This window comes from Penicillium chrysogenum, assembly GCF_028827035.1.
Source record: "Penicillium chrysogenum strain IBT 35668 chromosome Unknown utg000002l_segment0_segment0, whole genome shotgun sequence".
NCBI classification, from domain to species: Eukaryota; Fungi; Ascomycota; class Eurotiomycetes; order Eurotiales; family Aspergillaceae; genus Penicillium; species Penicillium chrysogenum.
The window spans coordinates 698,833-723,380 of record NW_026622750.1 but is presented as its reverse complement, the minus strand read 5'-3'; the positions used below and the strand labels follow the sequence as shown (position 1 = coordinate 723,380).

At 48.2% G+C, this 24,548-nt stretch overlaps 11 protein-coding genes across 11 annotated transcripts; 5 read left to right on the top strand and 6 right to left on the bottom strand.

Annotated features, from left to right (window-relative positions):
* Positions 1-68: 68 nt before the first annotated feature.
* Positions 69-1,524, bottom strand: N7489_003878 (Zn(II)2Cys6 transcription factor domain-containing protein; the record flags this gene model as incomplete). The annotated part of the gene is made up of 2 exons (XM_056709630.1): positions 69-1,409; positions 1,468-1,524. The coding sequence occupies 2 exons, from the start codon at positions 1,522-1,524 to the stop codon at positions 69-71; spliced, it is 1,398 nt and encodes a 465-aa protein (XP_056568051.1).
* Positions 1,525-2,169: 645 nt separating this feature from the next.
* Positions 2,170-3,315, bottom strand: N7489_003877 (uncharacterized protein; the record flags this gene model as incomplete). The annotated part of the gene is made up of 1 exon (XM_056709629.1): positions 2,170-3,315. The coding sequence occupies one exon, from the start codon at positions 3,313-3,315 to the stop codon at positions 2,170-2,172; it is 1,146 nt and encodes a 381-aa protein (XP_056568050.1).
* Positions 3,316-4,533: 1,218 nt separating this feature from the next.
* N7489_003876 (uncharacterized protein) lies at positions 4,534-5,571 on the bottom strand (the record flags this gene model as incomplete). Its single annotated transcript, XM_056709628.1, has 1 exon — positions 4,534-5,571. One exon carries the CDS (start codon positions 5,569-5,571, stop codon positions 4,534-4,536), a length of 1,038 nt encoding a protein of 345 aa, XP_056568049.1.
* Positions 5,572-7,379: 1,808 nt separating this feature from the next.
* Positions 7,380-8,682, bottom strand: N7489_003875 (Zn(II)2Cys6 transcription factor domain-containing protein; the record flags this gene model as incomplete). The annotated part of the gene is made up of 2 exons (XM_056709627.1): positions 7,380-7,931; positions 7,981-8,682. 2 exons carry the CDS (start codon positions 8,680-8,682, stop codon positions 7,380-7,382), a joined length of 1,254 nt encoding a protein of 417 aa, XP_056568048.1.
* Positions 8,683-9,415: 733 nt separating this feature from the next.
* On the top strand, positions 9,416-11,367 carry N7489_003874 (MFS transporter; the record flags this gene model as incomplete). Its single annotated transcript, XM_056709626.1, has 8 exons — positions 9,416-9,808; positions 9,867-10,133; positions 10,193-10,212; positions 10,264-10,595; positions 10,653-10,694; positions 10,753-10,948; positions 11,003-11,273; positions 11,326-11,367. The coding sequence occupies 8 exons, from the start codon at positions 9,416-9,418 to the stop codon at positions 11,365-11,367; spliced, it is 1,563 nt and encodes a 520-aa protein (XP_056568047.1).
* A 774-nt stretch (positions 11,368-12,141) lies between these two features.
* On the top strand, positions 12,142-13,065 carry N7489_003873 (uncharacterized protein; the record flags this gene model as incomplete). The annotated part of the gene is made up of 2 exons (XM_056709625.1): positions 12,142-12,554; positions 12,618-13,065. 2 exons carry the CDS (start codon positions 12,142-12,144, stop codon positions 13,063-13,065), a joined length of 861 nt encoding a protein of 286 aa, XP_056568046.1.
* Positions 13,066-13,258: 193 nt separating this feature from the next.
* Positions 13,259-13,999, bottom strand: N7489_003872 (GPI anchored serine-threonine rich protein; the record flags this gene model as incomplete). Its single annotated transcript, XM_056709624.1, has 3 exons — positions 13,259-13,616; positions 13,678-13,779; positions 13,872-13,999. The coding sequence occupies 3 exons, from the start codon at positions 13,997-13,999 to the stop codon at positions 13,259-13,261; spliced, it is 588 nt and encodes a 195-aa protein (XP_056568045.1).
* An 876-nt stretch (positions 14,000-14,875) lies between these two features.
* On the bottom strand, positions 14,876-16,275 carry N7489_003871 (alanine--glyoxylate transaminase; the record flags this gene model as incomplete). The annotated part of the gene is made up of 2 exons (XM_056709623.1): positions 14,876-15,944; positions 16,001-16,275. The coding sequence occupies 2 exons, from the start codon at positions 16,273-16,275 to the stop codon at positions 14,876-14,878; spliced, it is 1,344 nt and encodes a 447-aa protein (XP_056568044.1).
* Positions 16,276-17,129: 854 nt separating this feature from the next.
* Positions 17,130-18,018, top strand: N7489_003870 (vacuolar protein sorting-associated protein 29; the record flags this gene model as incomplete). Its single annotated transcript, XM_056709622.1, has 4 exons — positions 17,130-17,309; positions 17,360-17,374; positions 17,436-17,849; positions 17,902-18,018. Exons 1-4 carry the CDS (start codon positions 17,253-17,255, stop codon positions 18,016-18,018), a joined length of 603 nt encoding a protein of 200 aa, XP_056568043.1. The 5' UTR covers positions 17,130-17,252.
* Positions 18,019-19,165: 1,147 nt separating this feature from the next.
* Positions 19,166-20,006, top strand: N7489_003869 (polyadenylate-binding protein; the record flags this gene model as incomplete). The annotated part of the gene is made up of 4 exons (XM_056709621.1): positions 19,166-19,246; positions 19,390-19,646; positions 19,712-19,799; positions 19,857-20,006. The coding sequence occupies 4 exons, from the start codon at positions 19,166-19,168 to the stop codon at positions 20,004-20,006; spliced, it is 576 nt and encodes a 191-aa protein (XP_056568042.1).
* A 697-nt stretch (positions 20,007-20,703) lies between these two features.
* Positions 20,704-24,040, top strand: N7489_003868 (NEDD4 family E3 ubiquitin-protein ligase). The gene is made up of 11 exons (XM_056709620.1): positions 20,704-20,867; positions 20,936-20,958; positions 21,041-21,079; positions 21,145-21,250; positions 21,316-21,449; positions 21,522-21,732; positions 21,770-22,771; positions 22,828-23,121; positions 23,174-23,311; positions 23,366-23,761; positions 23,824-24,040. The coding sequence occupies exons 1-11, from the start codon at positions 20,848-20,850 to the stop codon at positions 23,921-23,923; spliced, it is 2,463 nt and encodes an 820-aa protein (XP_056568041.1). The 5' UTR covers positions 20,704-20,847; the 3' UTR covers positions 23,924-24,040.
* Positions 24,041-24,548: the final 508 nt, after the last annotated feature.

Genomic DNA, 24,548 nt, shown 5'->3' with positions numbered 1-24,548 from the left:
ATATATACAAGATATTGATGTACTTAGTAACGTAAAAGTTGAAAGTCGTACAGCATAACTATAACAGCCTACTCCACATAAGTAATCTCTGCTCCCAAGAGCCCCATTGACCCGGCGACCCGGTCAAGCCAAGTAAAATGGCACGGGTTATCCTTTCCCGTGCGCCCTCCAAGCTCGAAGGTGAAACGAAAATCAAGAAGTGGACCGCCAGCACCAGATACGCCGACACTTTGTGGCGCCCCACGGCTGGAGGATGGAGACTCTCCCTTTGCATAAGCAGGCGTTGTCAACCGGATGAAGAGTTCTTCGAGGATGCTAGTAGCAGTGACAGCGGCACGGAGAAGGAGTGAGGGGCTGGTTTCGGGAAAAGCGTTTGGCTGCGGCCCCACAAAACTACGGAAAATGATTCCTTCCTTCCGCTGGTTGTGGGACGCAAGTAGTGATCGTAACTCGTCACTTAATGTCCGAAGTCGGTCGCCGGCTATACAAATCCGTTGTGCTAGAAGCCTGGCCTTGGGAGAGGTCACGGAGACGATTTCCCGTGCCTCTTTAATGTATCCAGGACATTTGACCAGCTCCATAAAAATCGTTTCGTAGACGTTGATGTAGAACGCCCACTCGCTCTGCTTCTGGGAGTCTTCCATTCGGAGGAAAGCTGCGAGGTCCTGCCAGTTATCGTCGGCCAGGAAACATGGCTCACCTTCGTACAGTGCAGCAGCGATAAGAAATGGCCTGTATGCAAAATGGCAGACGCGTCCAACCCCAGATAGACAGAAAGTCGTCCTACGCCTCAGCAATAGTTGTTTTACCGCCCTCGAGTGGTAGACCCAAGCGTCTCGAGTAGTCCGCGTATTCATCTCGTAGATAGAGAGAAGAATAACTGCAAGAAGCAGGGAATCAGACAATGCCTCATCAGAATTTAGTGCTCGCCTGATTGCCCCTAGAGCCTTTGAATACTCCTGTCGGCCGAATTGGTGGAGTCTAGGGTCCCCGGTGAGATGGCCGAGGTATTCTGCTGAAAGACACGAGACTGATGCATCATGATATTGCTTGGAACCAAAGTGTTTCACAACGCAGTCTGCGAAGTTAAAGCCGTTACCAAAGCGGAATTCATTATGGAAAAACATCGTTGGGAAGGCAGCGCAGATAAACTCTTTGAACACCTGTGGCTGCTGGCTGATAAAGGATTGATGGACCAAAGCTGGATGAACACGTTCATCGATCGAAAACTTCGTAAAGATTCCATTGCTGTTGATAGCCTCGGAATGGGTCCTAGCGTTTGAACACTTCTTTTGATACCGCTTCTGGAGACGGGGTCCCTCATCCTTGAATTGCCAGGGACGCTTGTATCCAGGGCAACCAACGCCGTATCTGCAACATTGCATACACTGCGGAAGAGTTTGATCACACTAATGCATTACAACGTGAGTCTTCGTGTCAGAATATAGGGGTAAAGACATAACTAACCGCGATGCGTCGTTCGCGACAGAGCAAACAGCCCTTGCTATAAGGAACGCCAACCATTATAAAGGATTATTAATAATATTCGCCGACCTGCCAACCTCCAGTGCCTGCCATGGCATATCTCTGAGGGATGAGTGATGTCGATCGGATCCCCAAATATAGGAGCGCTACGTTCTCACGTGACGACATAGGCTAAAAATAACCGACCCCTGTAAACTATTTTACAAAAATTACCACGCGGGTCTATCATATGCAGTACTGGGTGTAAAATACTCCTGAAACGCCACTGTAAATGCGAGAAATCGACATTCGACATCAGGATGTAAGAATACGAGAATATAGCGCGAGATTATCTCGACCCTTCTTACTTACCTAGGTAGTGTCAAAGGGGACAACAGTCAGCTAAAGAAGGAAACAACCAACAACCAACAATAAGAGATAGGATAGGACTCCAAAGGAGTGTGTATTGGGACCCAACCTGAGAGGGTGTGTGTAGGTGGATGTGAAACTAGCTGTCTCTCCGTAGACTATATACAGGCAATCTTAGTATGTACATGTAGCCAGAACTCTTGAATTTCGGAAGGGTGTGGTCGATAGCTAATCAACATGTACCCCAGGCGACGGGTACACGCAGAACGGACGAATCAGGGTGTAGAAACATACTGGGAGTGCATTTAACCAGGGATTAGGTCTAAGCTATGCCACCTAAATACGTCCCAGTTCCTTTAGGACCTCGTTCTCAAGTTCTTGCATATCCTCTTTAGTAAACACTTGACTTTTCTCCCCTGCTTTGCGGATCCAACCTTCACGGATGTCGGAAGATTCCTCTACCTTTTCCCTTTGTATCCACTTTTCCTGCACTCGAACGCCAACATTTCGTGACATGGCTTTCTTCTTCGATTTCTCGATGATTCTCACAGCTTTGATAAACTTGGTGTGACACTCCATCTGCGGTAATAGATAGGATGCCTTTCTTTTGAACATGGTATACCAACTGAAGTACAGGTTTTCGCGACCAAGAGAAGTATCCTTAACACCGTATTCGTAAGCGAATGGAAAAAAGCCGGCCATTTCCCAGTCAATCACACCAGCCAGCTTATATTTCCCATAGGATGACTTTCTGACCAGAATGTTGCGAGGTTCGAGGTCATTGTGGCAAAAGACAACACAATGCTGGAGTTCATCAAGATCCGAGTGAGATAGATCGATCTGGCCGATATCATCGTATTCAGACTGAATCGAAAGTCCGCCATCAGTCCCCAATAACTTGCAGCCTGGTCTCTTATGCTTTTGCAGTATTCCTTCTAGGAAATTCTTGATATCTGGAAAATATCCAATTCCTGGACCACCGATAGCAACGGGAGTCTTGTCGTTTGATATATAAGGGGTTGCCGTAAGATATTTATAGACATTCTTGATGTCTCCAAGCTTCTGAAGCTTATCCATAGCACAAACAACTGAGTCTACCAGTTCTAGCTGGTTGGTTTCGTCGAGAGTGTTCCAAATATCCTCAAGCAGAACGGTCCCCGTAAGATACTCGGTCACGAGGTAATTGACCTTCGTATCTATGGTAGTCGCCGTACCAATCTGCTGGATTGACGGAACGATATCATTTAGTTGAAGGTACCCTAGTCTACTGAGAGCTGCGACAGTGGCGGGGCGACTTTTTGATGTCTCCGATTTTTCAGTCTCGAGTCGGACAATGACTAGAATAACCTCAGCCAGGACGCTGAAGGTGCAGATATCGAACGTGTTCGAGATTATATTGCAGCTGCTTGGCTTGAGGCCAACCACACCCGGGAAGATATCAGAGAGAATCTTCTCATCTGGGACAAGTTTTTCTGCAGCCATGTTGTTACTTAGGGAGACAGCGGAGAATACTGTCAATGAAGCAGAATTGAAGTATTTTGTTATTTAGGCAGTGGATTCTCTATGTGGATAGGGCACATATGGGGCACAGACCCCCTTTGACTGCATAAGCGAACTCAACTTACTGTATGAGTACTCCTGTGGAGGGGGTTGCAACAAATCAATCATGCTCTAAACAGCCACAGAAGTGCAAGAGTGGGTACTGTGACGCCAAAATAATGAGGAACAAATCATACTAGCTCTATAACCTTGAAACCTTGGTATTTGTAAAACAGCCGCAGATGCCTAGGCTGGGCACAGTGTGGCCGAAAATAACCTGATGCGGGATTTATTCTCGAGCAGTAGGCAGACAACTGGTTTTATATGACTTCTGATATGTGCCGCTTTTTATCATGGCATGTTTCAGTACGATATATCTCGATTGAACACGCCCTTCAGCCAGAGTAACGGGCTCAAGTGGATGGCCGGACAATGCATATCTAAGCACGGGCACAGATTGGCCTATATCAGAAGAGGTGACGACTGTATCATTCCCAGGTGATCAACTGCGGAGTGTGACGAGCCAGATCTACAAGCAAAGCATGAGCAAAGCAAGAGAGTGCTTCAAATCAAGATACTAAAGACGGGGGAAAGAAGGAAAGAAAGAAAGCAAAGTCTGGCGAGCTCACTGAGAGCTAATCAAACCGAGACTAGTGTAAACGATACAAACCCCCCCAGTGCTGTCTCTTCTCGCTTAACGAGGCAAACAAAGAAACAAGCAAACAAATCAAGGAAAGCAAACAAATCACGACAAACAGATCTAGCATGTGATCCAGCATGTGATACTAGATCAGATCTAGATCGTAACACGGAGAAAGCGGCTGAGCGCTCGTAAAAGAACGCCATATCCAAACCTTTTGGATGCAGCTAGCTTTTCTCGGTTTATCAACTCGCTGTTAAGTTTCAGGCTTCGGGCTCGGAACTTTTACTACAATTTTACGAGATTGGACTCTGATCTCCGGGCAAGTGACGAGAAGCATATGGTGTGCAGAAGTCACAAATTGATAACGCATAGTGGACCAAGCATTGCAAACCAATCACAGATTAATGAATAAAGAGAGTAAAGGAAGTTGTCTTGACCGGCTGCCTTAGTCCACATATGAGAGTGTAACAACCAACAGTGGACAGTATGAGCTCAGAACGATAGTAATCACCTAGTATTCATCGAAAAAGGAACCGTTTGATATTTTCAAGTCCCTGGAGATCTCCCTCGGTCGAGTCAGACTTCTCCTTCTCAACCCAACCTTTAGTATAACCTCCTCCAAAATCAATCAGATATGCATCCTCATTGACATCAATAAGCACATTAGCTGCCTTCGCATCTCCCCAAATGATATTGTGTGAATGCATGTGTTCAATTGTGTGCGAAATCTGATCAACCCATTTTTGTCGGAGCTCGGAAAATTTGGGATCGCGTCCATTAATGCAATTGAGTGTAACTCCATCACAATTGATGTATGATAAAAGCAATCCCATGACATACCCATCATCATCCTGGACCAGTCCTTCCAGTTGTGATGTGAGAATCGGGGGATCGAATTTGGCCATGCGGATCTTTGAATAAGTGAGAATCTCTCTTGTAGTAATACCCATGTCACCTCCGTAGACTATCTTGAAGAAGCTAGGCTGTGGTTGACCATGAATAAATACCTTGCGAGGTATTCCTGGTAGCGCAGCTGAATCTGCACTAGTTGGAACCTGGACTTCCCCAGGATGGTAGATAGGAAAAGCAGAGTAGTCGATAGAAGATGGTAAACGGGTCCCGATGAGATGATGTTTCATGTTCTTAGTGTTGCCGAGATAAACGGGAACTAAGTTGTCTCCCACTACCTCCACAGTGTAGTGCAATTCTTCCGCAAACAGACAGTCCTCGAGAGTGTACTTTTGGCTCGGGTCTAGGGGAGCAATTTCGCGGAAGATTGGCAGAAATGGTTGCAAGACCCAATCATGCATTTCATCAAGGGGGTCTTCAAACTCCACATCCAGATCGACTTCAGACTCATCAGGAATCCATTCTGGTTCTTGACGTCGAACATGTCGAAGATATTCGGCCAGGAGGGCAGGCGACCTTGAGAAGCTGGAAGTAAAGAGATCAATTTTAAAGCGTTTGTTCGAGACATAAACATTCAACTGAGTGTCTGTATTTTTGGTGCTTGATCTAAACGGACCAACATCATAGATGATTTGCTCCCTTGCCATTGTTGGCCGTCGAGGAGTTTGCCGCAAAAAAAAGAAAGAAAAGAAAAGAAAAGAAAAAAGAGATAGGAGTAAGAAGCTGGCAGGTCGGGGGAGTGTGTGTGTGAGCGAGGTGCAGATACTAAGTCATGTGACTGTTGGCCAATAGGTGCAAATAAGTAACAATCTTCACAACCAACCCTTCTGCAATATGTAATTGGAAGGAAGAGCTGCATCAAAGGGGCCTGGAGGTTGAAAGACAGTATGCTTTTCGGCCTCCGATGCCATAGGAGTAGAACAGAGGGATATCCGCAGCTTTCTCCATGATAATGAATTCGGCACGGCGTTTGAGTCATCGGATGACTCAAGAAAGAACAGAGGTATAGTAATGGCAGTGTGTCTCCTGACTGGGTTCTACAGTCTTAGTGAACCGAGTCCCCATATCCTAAAACTCGTACTTCACCAGCTGTTGTTAATAAGGGCGGAAGCGCCGACCAAGCTATGTCGTCTCTCGCGTTGCTCCAATTGTTGCCGGGCTACCTTCACGAGCCGATTCATACCCGTCGGATTCGTATGGTTCTGACGGGAGAGAACAGCCGCTGCAGAGCGCTTCTGAGAAGCCCTTGTCGTCCACGGCCGCAGCCTTCCAGGCCATGGACAAACACGCGCAAAAGATTCCTGAACGATCTGCAGGCCATTGCCAACTATGACGGCGCCATTCATAATGACGCCGCCAGCAAATGGACGCCCGGCTGCGATCGGTACATCTCGGAGCTGTCGAAACTCACCGGTCACGATTCCCCTGATGAGGCAAAGATACTGTATGCCTCGGGTAGGCTCGTTAAGGTCGCCCTGCAACGATTGGAGCAACGCGAGAGACAACATATTGTGTCCGCCCTCAATTGTGACATTCCGGACCCAATGCTGATCCAGCGGTTCGTCACTTTCCTCCAGCTAGGGCAGCCGGGCTGCAAAGCGCGTCCAAGTCGAAGCGGACATATCGTCGGCTAAGCCGGTGTTTTTCATCGACAAGAAGATGTCAATTGGTGTAAGCAAAAAGGTCGTCGCGGGCGATCGGCGTGCCTGTTTAAATCTTCAGACTCTCTTCAAAACAAACCTCCTTTTTTACCTCGACAGGTGATCGATAGAGGCGTTTCTGGCCGGCCATAACACGATTTTGAGAAAGTGTTGATGAAAGGGTGAGAATTTGTGGTGGATGTATGTGGGTCCAGACATTGACCTCTCGGTAGATAAGTTGTAGATAGTTGTAGGAGCTCGCTCTCTCTCTCCCTTCTGCTTCCCTGACCCTACGTAGTAGCGTCAACAGAATTGTCACCCCGTTCTTACCCCGTCCCTCACCCATATCACTCACGCCCACCGTGCCGCTGAGAGATGCAAAAACAAAAACATACAACAGTGAGGATTCGCTGGTGGTCACCCACCCAACTACTAACTCACCGGCGTGTGGCTTAAGTACGGCTGAGCGGACGGGAAGCCCTGTTTTCCACACCCTATGGTCGTATGTATCAGGTTATTAGTGAGAAGGAATGATCAGTACCCACCTATCGATATAAGTATTTTCTAGTTCCACCCTACTGAATTGTACATAGGGTTCAATAATTCGGGCCCGTTGAGAAATCCCGGTTCAAGGACGTAGCTATCCAAGAAAGTGCTAAGGAGCTTGCATCGAATGTATCCGATGATACAACAGGCGGGTGACTTAATTCTGCTAGTTGGCTTAGGAGTGTACAGGATTAACCCCTGCAAGTATTACACGGAAGGACGTCAATATATCCTAAGCAAGCTATCTTGTCGCAAACCGCATGGTATGGTTAGCATCCATGGATGTGCGCACAAACTGCAAAGAGCATCATCCCAAACTCATCTGTCGATTGCACCCATCGCCCGATCCGTTTCCTCCTCGCCTCCGACCCTGTCTCCGACGATCTCCACAGCTCCGAAATCTTCAGCATCCCATCCTCCCATTTCGACAGGTGCCGATTATACTCTCTCGTCCAAGAGTCTCGATCAGAAGCCTCCCACAGTGCCTTACTCTCAGGAACAAGAATATCCCCCAGCTCATCAGACAGGAAATTTGGAAGACCTTTGTCGGAGTTGTACACATTCGAGAAGATGTACATTGTGAACAGCGTGCGTCGTTTGGCAGAGGCGATGATCCAGGATTCCCAAGTTGGCCGCGTTTGCGAAAGCTCGGCTTTGCAGGTGAAACCTGCTTTTGCGACGCGGAAGGCGAGGTCTTGGAGAGTTATCATACTCATGTCGTCTCCTAGGGAGGCGTTTTCGATTGGGAAGAAGTAAGCTGTTAGTAGGTAGATGAGGTATACTTGGAAAGAACATAATGTGTCGAAATCACTTGTCGCATCCTAATATATGGTTAAAAGAGTGTTTTCGATGGGTGCAAACAAACCGTACCTCCCGGGATAGTCTCTCCATCTCCTGTCTGACGGTTGATAAGACAATTGCCTCACTTCCCGCAACTCTGTTCATCCACATGCGCACCAGAGAAAAGCAGTTTGCTATTGTTCGCGGCATCGCTTTGCTGTTGAGTTGCAGCGGATGAATGAATGGAGGGAGGCTTTTCTCATCAAGAAGATGGTTGGGGTATGAGCGAAGCACGCAGGTGGCGAACTGCACGGTAAACGGATTAAACAGCTTTGGGACCTGCTCCGTCGCAGTGAGAAGGTAAGGTTGCAGCCAGCGATCACGGATCTTCTCGGCGTCTATCATCGGCACAAGGTCAATGTGATCAAAATTCAAATCGGTGTCCACCGTCTGTGTGGATTCGTGCTGAGAGTAGATGCGCGGTATATCCGATGGATGGCCAGACACAGGACTCGAAAACGCTGTTACGGTCGAGGTAGCGGAAAGGTTTGCAGGTGATAGCCCAAAAGTTAGGCTCTCATCTGCTGAGATTTGTTCACTTGAAACCATAGGGCTTGATTGATGTACGTCGCCCGAACCCGCGGGATACCGACACTGCTTGCCACGAGCCCTGCATCGCGAGCAAGTCGGCTTCTCGAGCCCACATCGAACCTTGGAGTCTGTGCAGCTCTGGCAAGCCTTTTTGCGTGGTGGAACTTGTTTTCTAACTTTCATGGTTGATTCGGAATTCATGATGTGGACATGGTTATGAAGATGGTCGGAACCCCGCACTGGCAACGGAACTCCGAGTCTGGCATCGGACCCGCATAGGACATACACGTTTTGCCACACGAAAATGCTGCTTGCACGTCTGTAACTTCAATTCCTTCAACTCTCAAAGAAAGGGCCCTTGGAAAAGCCGCTGGAGGGGATGATGAAGATGCGTTGGATTATTGCGTTGGGAAATTATGTTGGTATGGGTCTCTATCTCATTGTAGTTCAGTAACCTGCCCTCCATGGTCCGGTGTAATACACCGGCTACTACTATACTTCATATCTTATAACAATACAAGCCACGCCGGAAGTCACTTATGCACGTCAAGGATTGCACTCGAGTACTTGGAGGGAGAACCTCCGGAGATACCCATCGCCTTCCAAAGGGACCTCTAACAACCCAAATACCATTCTGCCAGTCAAAACACACTTGGTGACGAGTTTCCACCTTTTGATAAATTTTGAGCATTTCTTCTCTGTATTGAAATCTCGTTGAGTAAGAGGCCTTTGATTCATTTTCAGAATCCAGGAATTAGGATCCACCTAAGTCGCAATGTTGTTTCGGAGTTCCGAATATCTGATGAAGAATGGATAATAAAAGACCTGGACTTAAAAGGCTGACTTGTTATTTATTTTCGTTCTGTCTCTTAAACACTCCAGCAGACTTGGAAAGTCCTGTCTAATTCATCGCACCTCTTGTCAACGGTTTGCCATGGATACTCTAATCCGCGAGACCTTGTTTGGACGCCTCTCAAATTCTTTAATCAGTAACAAGCTCTTGCCCTATCCTAATCTTGAGACATGCAAATTTGAGACGCTGTCGACTTCACCTACGTCGACCATTTCGGTGACACCCGAGCCTAGCCAACAATTTATCGTTGAGTTCTCCGGCGACGATGACCCGGACATGCCCAGGAACTGGTCACTGTTGTCGAAAACGCTCGTCACCTTGGATATAATGCTCCTCAATTTCAGCTTCTATGCCGCTTCAGCAATTTTCACACCAAGTATTCCCGGTATCGAGGAGCAATTCGGCGCCACGACTGCTGAAGGAACTCTGGGGCTATCACTCTTTGTCATTGCCTATGGCATTGGGCCTTTGTTTGTATGATACACCACACTCATACAAGACCTACTTTGGCTAATAATCTGGTTATCCCTAGTTGTCTCCATTGTCAAATCTTCCAGCTATCGGCCGCACACCAGTGTATGTGCTGGGATCTCTTATCTTCTGCCTGCTAAACATCGGAGCCGCTCTTGGAAAGAACGTCGAGACTATCCTCATACTTCGATTCTTTGGTGGTTTCTTTGGAAGTGCCCCGATAAGTGTTGGAGGAGCAACTCTGATGGAAGTATACGGGCCGGGTGAAGCGCCGTATGCGATTGCTTTATATGCTGTAAGCGGGGTTTGTGGGCCGATTTTAGGACCGGTATGTCCTTCCTTCTACTATTATGTTTGATTATAAAGTCAACTAATCCTCGCTCTCAGATATTCGGAACTCTAGCAATGTTCGTACCTTCTCATCTCTATGCCCTGGTTATGGTTGCTAACTCACACAGCGAGCGTTGGCACACTTGGACAGCAAGCTTATGGCTTCTTTCTGGAATTACGGCTTTCACAACATTGTTCATCTTCTTTTTATTGCCGGAGACCCTGTCTTCCAATATTCTTCTTCGTCGAGCGCAACGCCTCCGTGAGCATACTGGAAATCCTTTATATCGAAGCAAATCCGAGATGAATACACCGACGACAAGTTTTGGCGCCATGATCTTCAAGCAAATAGTGGACGATCTTAAGCTATCATGCATGGATCCGGTAATAATTTTCGTGAACGTACACACCATGCTGATATATGGAATTCTGTATCTATGGTTTGAATTCTTTCCGTTTGGTAAGATGAATCTGCGCATCTCGGCAACTTATATCCTTTGCTTATAAACCGATTCAGTATTTGACGGAATATATCATTTCACTCCTATACAACAAGCCCGTGGGTCCCCTTGTTATTCAACTTGGTGGTTGGCTTAGGCTAATATCTTATTTGACAGTTGCCTTTTTCGGTATCCTCGTCGGCGCAGCTATATCTGTCGTTTCATACATGCTCTGGCTTCGATTCTCCTACCAGCCCCGCGTATCGAAGGCAGAATCCAGTATCGAGCCCGAAGCAAGGCTAGTTCCAGGACAAATCGGTGCCATTTGCATTCCAATCTGTTTGTTCATGTTTGCGTGGACATCAAGACCAGGGTATGCTTGATGAACAGTCTTACTCGAGACTCGTGCTTACTGGTATAATTCTAGTGTACACTGGGTGGTTCCGACAATTGGTACCGCTTTTTTTGCGCCAGGTTTCTACCTCACTTTCCAGTCGGTTCTCAATTATCTTGGAGAATCGTATCCGAGATACGTCGCGAGTGTATTTGCCGGAAATACCTTTTTTAGGAGCTCATTTGGAGGTGCATTACCTTTGGCTGCCCCTCGGATGCTGCAGTCTCTTGGAATTGTCTGGGCATCCAGTACATTGGGATTCATTTCCATCGCTATGCTTCCTCTCCCCTTCATTCTGGAAAGGGTAAGTTGAAGCTTATCTTGCGGTTTCTATCATTAGCTAATTCATCTGATAGTATGGAAAGACACTACGCTCGTGGAGCAAATTTGCAAACTAGGGTATAGGGCTCAGTCGCTTAGAGGCACTGAGAAATGCATGCCATGAACGGAAGGGCAGTGGAGGTAGAATGGGGTATGCGTGTAAGATATGATATTATACAGTTGTTCTAGTATAAAGAAAGTTCTATTGTTGATCGCGTGGAGATCCGTTTAGCTTTTTCCTTTCTAAAGGTAGCTTCAGACTGGCAAGTATAGGTGGAGGTACATGCAATAGAACTTTTATCTTCAGAGCAAGTTTGTTCTGGCAAATTTCCTTGGGGGACATGAGTAGAAGGGCTATATAGAAGAATACGGACATATCTTTATTCAAGACTACTTCATATTCAGTTGAATGTCACACGCAGGATCAACCTGATCAATATAGCGAACTAGAATGGATTGTGGATGTAACCCCTACCATCTAAGCCACAATAATTTTCCAATATATAATGCGATAATGAATATGCATGTGTGGGTTGACTTCTTAAAGCATCGAATTATGGAGTTATGGAGTATACTGCATGATTTTCTGCCAGGCCAAGAGGCCAACTCAACCAATCAACTTCTTTGGTCAGACGTGCCATCCCGCCTGTCAACACCAACCAACATCAACCCAACACCAATTATACCAACAAGGCGCGTATTGAGTGACTAATAACAGGTCCGAAACCTTCCAAGGTACTCAGTCATAAAAGCTGTAAACCCAGAGCTTTCTCTCTTTCTGTCTTGTTTCCGGCAAGGCAACTCTACAAACTACAAATTACCTCGCTATTGTGACCATCTAGCGCACAAGGATGGAGCCCACCACATCAGAGCATGAGCCCAAAACAACAAAGTGGGATGAAGGCCAGATTTACGTCAAAGCCTGCCACAACGCTACTAGAAAGCTCCTTGTCTGCCTCCTCTCTCGCTCCAACGAGAAGAAATTGAACCTCACCACCGCTGGACTAGACTTGTCCTCCGGTGATTCCCCAGACTATGGTCCACGCTTTGTGAAGCCATTTTCCCATGATAAAATGAGAGAATATGTGGAGCGTGAACAGCCTTGGGATGATAGATGGGACATCCACAGTCTCTGTATCCCCGATGAACCAGAGTTGTACAAATACCGGCTGTGGCGTAACGCGCACCATGTGGCTGGGACTCTGCACCTTACTCTGGAAAACTTTTGGGGCTATGATTGGCCGCATGGACTAGTTGATGAGGAGTAAGTCACTAAGTCCTCATACTCTCTACGTCGCCCTTGTTTCTAACAAACCTTACTATGTAGCAACGAGCTCGGCTCCTTATATCGAAACCAAAGCCAATGGTACCTCGAAGGCTGGACGATCGCGAAGGATACATCTCAGCCCCATATCAATGCCTTCGTATCCGATTCGCAGCCCCACCGTGTTGGTCGCCTCAACTCAGGTGAGGTATCTCTTGCCTATGGCTTGATCGCCAAGCGCCGACTCCAAGAGGGATACAACGATCACCGGTATATCCCTATCACCATGTTTTCTATGTCAAATTTCACAGTCCGCATCCTTCAGATCTGGCACGACAAGCAGAATCCCAAAGCTCTCCAAGTCCGTTCGTCACGGATAATGGACTTCAAGGGCGGTATACAAAATAACTTGGACGACTGGATCACCATTCTGTGCTGGATGACGGGAGAGCCAGTCGGAGATACAAAAAATGGAACTGAAGTTGCGAAAGTGATTGAGCGTGAGGAATAGCGCGGAACACAGAACATGGCAAAGGATTTGGCAAGATTTTTCTCTTCTTTTACGACTACGCAGTTTCGGCGCAAGGGTTTCTTACTGTGTTTATTTACTAGTTCTGGCGTTAGGAGATAATGCTACTTGATGGAGTCACTCCCTGGGACGATCTTTACATGGTATATGGTTATACATACAGTGATATGAGACACTAAAACCTCAACCCAGCACCCAAAACTAAAAGAGAAACCCCAGGTGCATGCCCTAGAAAACGTAACCAACCCCGCATCCTCAATCCAGAAGCGGCTCCCTCTTCTGGACGGACAAACAAATTAGCCTCCAATCCACTATACGAATTTATCGAATCTCCCTCGGAATCAGTCTCAACCTCGGAATCAGAAATATCCGTTCCATCATCAATATCAGTGCCCGTAGCCGCGGCTCTACTAGAGCTTACAGTAGATGTAGCTACTGATATCGACGCGTGTGCTTTGGCATTAGCGCAATCCCGTTGGCGAGTCGTCTCGGCATCTTTTTTGGATGTGTCTTCGCGACAGTTGGTATAGCAGCTGGGTTATTAGTGTCAAAGGACGTGTGAATGTGGTTGACTAGGTGTTAGACTAGACTTACTCCACCACATCCATGCTATTAGTACACCGGCAGTCCCAATCATCGGGTGCGCAGTTACCCAGGTTAGATCTTACTGATTGGATGCATTGCTGTAGGATGATGCTGGGTTGAATAGTTAGTATTCGGGTTCGGCTCGAAATGAATATAACCATACACGATACACGCATGTGTATACGTGGATGGACTCGACCTACTTTTCTGAGGCAGATGTAGTATTCACTGCATTGTCTGCTGATGTGGTTGTGGTTGTTGCTGCTGTGTCCGCTAATGTGAAAGTAGCGGCTGCTAGGAGGAATGGAAGTGTCGAGTTCAAGTAATGCATTGCAAGAAAATATGGTATATTGAGATATAGTCACGCAGTTGGGAAGCCTTGCTACTTTATCATACTAGTATAATAGAAGTGAAGAGATCTCCATAGGATGGATGGCAATACAAATAAACGAAATGAAGTCCCCTGCTGCATTTCTATCAAAGACAAAACATTCCATTCTTACAATCTTCAGCCCTGGCGAAACTCTATCGAAAACCACATGAGATTCAACGGGGAAATATAGTCCCCAGATCGGCTACTTATGTAGGAAACGTCCTTGGCTATGTCCATCAACATCGTAGTGTTCTCGAAACATTGAAGATCAGCCGTGTCTATGCAAGAGACGGTTGGTCAATGCGTTGCTGTATAGGGGAGTGGCAAGGGGACTTTGACATACTTGCGGCTTGCTTGGCAGCAGCTAGGAGCTGATAGGGGAAATCGAAAATTGTCTGGAGTAATCCCTGGCATAATATTACATTCTTGACTGCGACAGGCTGTTCAATGCCCACTCCAACGTGCCTGGTGCATGTCTTCGACTCGGATCCTGGATCTGGGCAAATGCGCCAATAGGGAGGATTCTAGAATGCGGAGGATCAGCGGGTACCTGCAGATTATTTTGGTTTCTGGTTTGGAACAGTAGGTAGCTTAGGTAGTTCGAAACAGTGATGTAGTCTAGGATCAAATCCTATTTGTAGGAGAAGGGCACATTGATTACATTGACTTATTAAATGAGATCGAGTTACTATCCTACCAACAGGGTAGGTTTACAAAATAATATCATCTAATCAATAATTCATTGCAGTAGTCTTACTGGATATAACCTATAGGGCTTACTCTGTGCCAAGTCCAAGTGATCCTATTTACATCAAACATACGTGAGTACAGCCCTTACAGACCCTTGGCCTGCTTGGCCTCGGCGAGAGCCTCTTTGAGCGCCGCCAGGGCCTTGTCGACATCACCACGCTTGGGATCAGTGACAGTGACACCCATGTGGCCGAACCGGATGTACTTAGTAGCAATCTCCTTGTGCAGGCCAGCTGCAAAGATAACACCACGCTTAAGCAGACCAGGCAGGACATCAGCCGGGACCAGACCCTCAGGCAGGTACATGGCAGTCATACCATGAGCCTGGCATTCAGGGTAAGAAGCGACCTGTTTGAGACCAAGCTCGGCAACAGCAGCCTTAACCTTATCCGAGACCTCGGTGTGGATAGCGAAGCGGCCGGGGACATCAGCGGTGATCTGGGTGAGGGTGGTGTGCAGAGCGTGGACGAGCTGGGTGGGCGGGGTGGCGAAGTAAGAGGGCTTGTTGTTCTCGTAGTTCTGCATGATGGGAAGCCAGTTGGCGATGGAGGCGTAGTAAGCGCCGGGCGGGGTCTTGCGCGACTGGGCGGCCTGGATGGCGCGGCCGGATGTCATGACGATGCTGAGACCGGGCGGGCAGCCGATGGCCTTCTGCGAAGCCGTGACGACGGCATCGAGGTCCCACTCGTCGAAGGCGATCTCCTCTGAGCCCACGCTGCACACGCCGTCCACGACCACGAGGGTGTTCGGGCTGACGCGGCGCACCAATTGGGCCACGCCCTTGACGTCCCCGAGCACACCTGTCGATGTATCGACGTGTGTGAGGGTGATGAGCTTGTATGGCTTCTCCTTCAGGGCTTGCTCCACTTGCTCGAGCGGGGTGCGATCGCCGATGGGCGCCTTGAGGTGCGTCACGTTGGCACCGTATGTCTCGAGACACTGGCCGAAGGAGTCGCCGAAGTAGCCGGTGTTGAGGACGAGGGCGTTCTCGCCGCGCTCGATCAGGTTGGCGGAGACGAGATCCCAGCCCAGTGTGCCGCTTCCGGCGATGATGAAGGGCTGCGCGGTGGGGTTGGTGGATTGGAAGAGCTTGCGGACGAGAGTCAAGGTCTCGCCGAAGACCTTGACGAAGCCGGGAGCGACGTGGCTCTCACTGGAGGAGTTAGTTGGTTGTCTATTGTAGCATGATGTATGACATGGGCAACTCACGCGTAGTGGGACATGGATTGAAGGACGGCATCGTCGAATTCGATGGGTCCTGGGATCAGGAGGGTGTTGTGAGGGGCTTGAGCAGACATGGTGGGGTTTGATTCTGGGGGAGGGGAAGGAAGAATGGAGCGATCGATGGGTTTATATTCGACGTCGTCAGAGGATAGCGAATCTCTCTCGGTCGAGAAGGGAGTATTGAGGTCAGGCAACGGAAGGCGCTGATCCAGGTGTCTGGAAATCAGGCTCAGGCGCTCCTTAGTCAATTTGGACGCCATCCGATTGCGGCGGGCCGCGGGGTACTTTTCGCGTGAAAGGGGATTGGAGCAGTTCCCGAGGGTAACTTTGGAGAGATTCGGGGATCGCCGCCGAGTGGATTGGCCGAGATACCGATTGGAATTCGATGATTTGCTCGTTCGGATGATGGCACCGAGGGCATGTGAGAATGAGATTTGGATGGGTTATTTAAGGGTTTATTTATGAATTGAGTCGCGCTCTCTTCCCCGTAGGAGTTTGTTTTCCTTTGGGGATTTGATGTCGGAGAAGGGAAAGGCGGGCGGACCCTACCGATTTGACTCCCCAACAGTCTACGTCCTACGCTGTACGTGTTGTTCTATAAAGGATTTGTGGACATCATGCGAATGTCTGGGGTATTCTGCGAGGTGTTGAGTCATTTTTATATTATTCTATTAGCAATTCAAGAGGATTGTATGTTTACTAACTACACATATGTTGGGGATAGGAGTATTCCGATACTACGTATACAACATACTTGCTCCCTGCATTGAATTTGAATGCGTATATAGTATCATTTGTACCGAGTACTCATATACATATTGTACTATATCAATCTCAATGCCGCGATCTGCCCGATAATTGCTACTATATTCGACCCTTCGTCCCCAATGTAGTCTGCCCTCATGACCTCCGGTGACCTCCGCAAAGAGTTAGGAAACCTTCGACAAAATACGGAGTAGACATGGATTGGACTCATCAAACCGAAAAGCATTCGGACGAGACATTCGGCCTGATGAGCCAATGCGAAAGAAAACAAAGATCGGGATGGCTTTATAGAACAGATAGCGCTAGCCGCATTTGGTTGTAGAATAGGGCTTAGGGCATAGCTTAGTTGCTCTTCCCCGCGAAGCTCCATCAGGCTGAAGCCAACAGGCGTTGTTTCTTTCTGGCTTGCTCCGATTTCCGATCTCCGTGGATGGACCATTGACCTCCATTTACCCCACACACATCATCCAGGATGACCGCCCGTTTGGTCTTGGTCATTGGTGACCTGTTCATCCCTGACCGAGCTCCTGTAAGCTGTCCTCAGCTCAGCTTCCCTATCTCCGCTAACACATAGTCTAGGATCTTCCAGCCAAGGTCCGTCTTTCTACCACGTCACAATTTATTCCAGCCTGCTGATGATGCCCGTCGATCTTAGTTCCGCAAACTCCTGACCCCCGGCAAGATCGGCCAGACCCTTTGTCTGGGCAACTTGACTGATCGCGAGACCTATGATTTCCTCCGCGAGGTAGCCCCGGACCTACAGATGGTCAAGGGTGATTACGATGTCGACTCCCCCAATCTCCCTCTCTCTAGGATCGTGAACCATGGCAGTCTACGAATTGGTTTCACCCATGGCCACACCATCGTGCCACCCGCCGACGCCGACGCACTGCTTATCGCGGCCCGCCAAATGGATGTCGATGTCCTACTGTGGGGTGGTACCCACCGCTTTGAGGCATTCGAGATGGAAGGTCGGTTCTTCATCAACCCGGGAAGCGCAACAGGTGCCATGAGCTCAGGCTTCTGGCCAGATGGCGAGGAGCCTACACCGAGTTTCTGCCTGATGGACGTGAGTTGCCCTGACGGATTTGGATGATGGTGTACATGCTGACCCTGAACAGATCCAAGGTGATGTCCTTGTGTTGTACGTCTACCAGCTGAAGACCGATGCCAATGGGGTGGAAAATGTGGCTGTTGAGAAGGTCTCCTTCCGCAAGAACCATCCCCCAGCTTCGTGATGCTGTCCGTATTTCTACCGCCCTTCCTTCCTTCCTCCTGTAAATAATTGCCTTGGTGTTGGCCTGATCATGTGTTCTTCACCTTCCCTCCGCCTTGTTGCAGATTCCATGCTTTGCTTTTTCTTTTTAATTTGATACATGATACCTTGAATCGAGTCATTTCCTCAACATTGTCTAGTATGCTGCTGTCTGTTCCTACGAGCTGGTCGCCCACTTTGTTTTCCTTGATTTCCCTCAAAGCCATATTTGCCAATAGAATTAAATTTATCCATTATTGTGTGATAGTTTTGTCCTGCTTGCCCCTCTCTCGGACCGTGAGGTTTATGTATGTATGTATCTAGTCACATTTGGACCTTCACATAGGGTAATCAGAGGCAAATCATGTCAATTTCAATTCAAGATAACTTGCATTCGTGCCAAGGAGCCATCGCCCCTATGGAGTCTGTAATACTACATAGCACATCCATGCAGCAGGTACATAGACATTATTTTTCAGTAACCTGAACTTTCCACGCCTTTGAACTAACTAAAAAAGACAACTAAGAGTTCCAAGTAAGTCTACCTTGATTGAATTGATACTAAGATAGCCAGGTATTTCTTTCAAGTTGAATGTATAAAACGAAATTAGGCTTTCTACTATGTAACCGCAATAGTAACCGCAGTATATGCTTATGTTTCCTATATAAACTATCTTGTAGTAGAGAAAAACCATAAGATTTTGCATGTGTAATTTTTCTATCGGCGTGCGATATAGAATATAAGTTGAAGTTTGAGAGAAACCCCATCGTGTGAGCACAATGAGGCTGGAAAGATGTTACACTGCTATACACCGCCCGGCAGTATACCGTAGCCGGAAAATACGCTATTCCCAAAATGGACTGTCTCTCGTTGCCAAATCCCAGAACTTCAATTCTCTACCGCCTAGAGATCTTGAACAGAGGGTTCTGTTATCTCGTACAAATCATCTGGGCAGTTCCCACCTTCGAGAAACTCATTCCCTTCGTTTACATATACCAAATTTGACGCGCAAAGACGAAACCGATCTTCGGAGAGCTCTGACTCGCTCCCCTCATCGGTATCCCCGGCGCTTTCACCGACCCTTCGAATAACCCAACCCGACACTTTTTCTTTCTTTTTTGTCAACAAGATGGCTGCTGAAGGCCAGGAGATCCCAGAGGAGATCAAGGGGGAGAAGGTTCCAGCCCAGGAAGATGGTGTAGATGACGAGGTAAGTGTGATCGGGGTTGCTCCGCTGCACTGAAAGCAATTCCGCTCTTTGTTCGAGATCTTTGGGTCATTTCTTTCATGCCCACGTCGCATACATTCCCTCATATACGAGGCATATCCCGCTGACATGATTGATCCGTATAGGAAGAGATTGAGGCTATGAAGCGACGAGTGGCCGAGATGGAATCCGAGGCTGCCAAGCTGCGTGAGATGCAAGCCGACCTCGACCAGCAAACTGAGAGTCTTCAAGAGAACAAGGAAGATATTGATGCGCGTAGCATTTTCGTCGGCAACGTTGACTACGGCGCTTCGCCGGAGGAGATCCAGGCTCATTTCCAGAGCTGTGGTTCCATCAACCGGGTTACCATCTTGCTGGACAAATTCTCTGGCCAGCCCAAAGGGTGAGATTTGAACAGAAGAAGAAGAAAAAAGTACAAGGTGGATATGTGCTGACAAGACGCTGTAGTTATGCCTACGTTGAATTTGCGGAACCCAGCCTAGTTGCCCAGGCCCTGGTTTTGAACGAGAGTGTCTTCCGCGGTCGCAACTTGAAGGTCAGTTTATAATTGCTGAGACTATTCTCTCTACACTCGCTGATATCGAAGTAACAGGTCGTTCCCAAGCGTACCAACTTGCCTGGTATGCACCGTGGCCGTGGCCGTGGGTTTGGCCGCGGTCGTGGTCGTGGTTTCCCCCGTGGTGGTGGATATCGTGGCGGTGCTCCCTACCGGGGCCGAGGACGTGGCTTCTCGCCCTACTGAGTGTATTTGAAGGTGCTTCCGGAAATCCCGGGTCTGTGTCCGATTCTAGGACCGAACTGATCCTCTCCTCAATTTCTATATGGGTTTGGAGTTGTGGGAAGTGTGCTGTACAATAATTTCCGGGAGAATTAGCAAACAAAAACAATAAGAGATAAGATTTGGCTATTGGCGTTGTATTTAATGTACTAGCTGACATAGAGGATTATGTATTGGATGTATTGGATATGGTTGAGAGTACGTACTATATAGTACTGCATGATTGTATAACAAGAGCATAGAATAGGTACATAGGTACATATGTGTATACATTGATATGAATATGAATATGGTTGCCTGGCATAGCTCTGATATTTCTTACCATCCTATTAATTTCCTATTAATTTCCCTACTAAATATCAAATTGCCACTCTTCCCGCCCACACCCGCTGAATTTCCTCTATTACGTATGCTTAAGAACCTTGAAAGAATTGTATATTAATACCTTTTATGGCTATGCAATATTCTATCGAGTAGTAAATAGAATGAAGCCTTGAAATGATCATTCGTTATAAATCTCCACGTGCTCAGCCCCATGAAGTACTGACCGTGTATCCCGTACATAGTGAATACGTAGTCCGAGTACCTGCACCATACAACGGGCGCACCTCACGCCTAACCCTTCCCTTTCTCTTCCTTCTCCTCTCTCAACACTACAACCATCAACAAACCTGCAAATCACCAACCTATCCACTCTTTCCAGGCTTTGACCCTGGGCGAACTCGGTTTGGCCCTTCTCCCCCTCGTGAATGTGCGCGCCCGCGCTGTTCTTTGGGCCTGATTGATCGGCGCTTCGTAAAGCATCATGGCGTCAAATCTCCCAGCGTAAGTTCGACTCCTCTCTGGCACTATTCCGATTTGGATTTTCAGATCATCGCTGACTTGAATTGCAGCCAGCCAAATCTCCGGGTCACGAGTAAGACCGCCATTCCATCGAATCATCTTGGGACTCTGCGGGGTTCCGCATCCGTTCAAGGCTAACATATCTGGCTATATAGTTATCGCGGCTGATGGCTTGTACAAACGCGATGTCTTCCGTATGTTGTCTCCTTCAAATCGGTCGATCAAGTGCTGCGGGGTTGAACTGACCACCTCTTTCTAGGATTCCCCGATCCATTCGCCGTGGCTACTGTTGGAGGAGAGCAAACACACACTACTTCTGTGATCAAGAAGACTCTGAATCCCTATTGGAATGAGCCATTCGATTTGTATGTGATATGCCCGCCGCTATCGGGGAAAAGGGCGAAACGTTATTAACTACGAATATTTGCAGGAGAGTCAACGAGGACAGCATTCTCGCGATTCAGATTTTCGACCAGAAGAAATTCAAGAAGAAGGACCAGGGTTTTCTCGGAGTCATCAATGTCCGTATCGGCGATGTCATTGACTTGTCGATGGGTGGTGATGGTACGTCTGAAGAACGCCGATCGCAGAGTCATAGAAACGTGGACTAACCTGACGGCCATGTGCCCCCTACAGAAATGCTTACTCGGGATCTGAAAAAATCGAACGATAACCTCGTGGTCCACGGAAAATTGATCATCAACCTATCATCAAACCTTACCACCCCGCATCCGAACCAGAATGGACTCCAGCGTCAACAGGCCCAGACATCGACTTCCAGCGGCCTTGTGCCCCAGGTCGCAGCACCAACATCCCAGTCACAAGCTGGCCCAAGCAATATCGATACGTCCCCTGCGGCAGCATCAAGTTCATCATTGACCCAGCGCACTTCGACCACCGCTCCACCGGCCGGTGCCCTCCCTCGTTGAATGGGGCCCCGACCAACCCCCTGGACCCGGTGTCCCCTCCCGCGCTAATCTCAGTTCATTTGAGGACAGCCAAGGTCGACTCCCTGCTGGATACGAACGGCGTGAAGACAATCTGGGACGGACATATTATGTGGACCACAATACGCGCACCACAACATGGTCACGACCATCGGCCAACTACAACGAGCATGCCCAGCGCTCGCAGCGCGAAGCCAACATGCAGCTTGAACGCCGGGCCCACCAGAGCCGAATGCTTCCAGAAGATCGGACTGGCGCCAATTCACCCAACCTGCCAGATGCCCAGCAGATACCTACGCCACCGCCCGGGCCTAACGCAGGAACTTCTCTCGCATCTGGAGCTCCAGCCGGGTCCAACGCCGCCGCGATCTCCATGATGGCGACGGGAGCCACCACTGCAGGTACAGGGGAGCTTCCACCAGGCTGGGAACGACGAGTGACACCCGAGGGGCGGCCCTATTTCGTGGACCACAACACACGCACGACGACATGGGTCGATCCTCGTCGGCAGCAGTATATCCGCATGTACGGCCAGGGACAGACCACAGGTGGGGCGAACAACACCACTATTCAACAACAGCCTGTATCCCAATTGGGTCCTCTGCCCAGCGGCTGGGAGATGCGTCTTACCAACACTGCTCGAGTATATTTCGTCGATCACAACACCAAGACGACTACCTGGGATGATCCGCGCCTGCCGTCCTCTTTGGATCAGGGCGTGCCCCAGTATAAGCGTGACTTCCGCCGCAAGCTGATCTACTTCCGGTCCCAACCCGCGTTGCGCATTATGTCCGGACAGTGCCACGTTAAAGTCCGTCGTAATAACATCTTCGAGGATTCATATGCCGAGATTATGCGCCAGAGCGCATCCGATCTTAAGAAGCGCCTGATGATCAAGTTCGATGGCGAAGATGGTCTTGACTACGGTGGTCTTTCACGGTATGTTCTGTTCTTCTTTTTCTCCGGTGGTAATCTAAAGTTGCTAACTCTCTCAGTGAATTCTTCTTCCTCCTCTCACACGAAATGTTCAATCCTTTCTACTGTCTCTTCGAATACTCTGCCCACGATAATTATACCTTGCAGATTAATCCCCATTCGGGCGTGAACCCCGAGCATCTCAATTACTTCAAGTTCATCGGCCGGGTGGTTGGTCTGGCTATCTTCCACCGTCGTTTCCTGGATTCCTTCTTCATTGGAGCCTTCTACAAGATGATGTTGCGAAAGAAGGTCAGTCTCCAAGATATGGAGGGCGTGGATGAGGATTTGCACCGCAACTTGGCATGGACACTGTAAGTTTGATACATTCAATCTCATTTTTAGGATCACACTGATAAGTTGCAGGGATAATGACATTGACGGAATTGTGGAACTCACATTTTCGGTTGATGATGAGAAGTTTGGCGAGCGTCGCACTATTGATTTGATACCCGGTGGCCGGGATATTCCCGTCACCAACGAGAACAAGCCACAGTACATTGAGTGAGTGAAACCAGCTATTCTATGGCCTGATTAAACCCGCTAATCGCATCGCAGGTTGGTCACGGAATGGAAGATCATGAAGCGAGTTGAGGAGCAGTTCGACGCCTTTATGTCCGGCTTCAATGAGCTTATCCCGCCCGATCTCGTCAACGTCTTTGACGAGCGCGAACTTGAGTTGCTCATTGGTGGTATTGCCGACATTGATGTCGAAGACTGGAAGAAGCACACCGACTACCGCGGCTACCAGGAGCAGGACGAGGTTATCCAGAACTTCTGGAAGATCGTCCGCACCTGGGATGCTGAGCAGAAGTCGCGTCTTCTCCAGTTCACTACTGGTACCTCACGTATTCCCGTCAACGGATTCAAGGATCTGCAGGGATCTGATGGCCCCAGGCGGTTTACCATTGAGAAGTCTGGTGATCCTGCTGCGCTTCCCAAGTCGCATACTTGGTATGTATCCGATCCGGTTCTTGTATCTGGTGTATGATGGCTAACCTTTTTTCCCAACACAGCTTCAACCGTCTTGATCTTCCTCCTTACAAGACGCACGATGCTCTCGAGCACAAAATGTCTATCGCGGTGGAGGAAACGCTTGGCTTTGGACAGGAATAGAGAGTCTGTTGCTGTTACCTCTACTCTGCCTCTACTGTACCTGGATCTCCCTCCCTCTTCCCCTTCTGCAGCAGCGTGCAATGCAGGATTTATTCCCTCTCCTGTTCTGGATTCCTGGTGTTCTTTGTTACATGTAACCCACTACTCACGAAGCTCTCGTTTTTTGTTTTTACTTACAAACCAACCAAACCGATTTTCAATTTCTGATTTTCTGGATCACTGGATTAGGATAGGATCTAGGGTTGGAACATTAGGGAGGCTAAGTCCATTCTGTTCCTTTTCTATTCCGATGTCTTTGTTCTTGTTCTCCTTCATGTTAAGGGAGAACCCAGTTCTACGTTTCCTTTTCCGTCTTGTCTGCATTTCCCTCGAACTGGCTATACATACCCATCCTGGATCTTCTCACACTCGTTCTGTACTCAATATTCCATCTCGAAAAGGAAAGGGATCATCGGACTTCATCCAAATCTTTCACTTGCTTTTTCTCTTCCTCACACTGCTAAAACCACAACCAGCTCTTTGATATCGTGACTGATCTTCGGGTCATTTGTTGTGGTCGTGCTTTATTCCCATTTCAGTTGCATACCTAGGTTGTGTCGTGCGAATCTAGCTTGTAGGGGAAGGT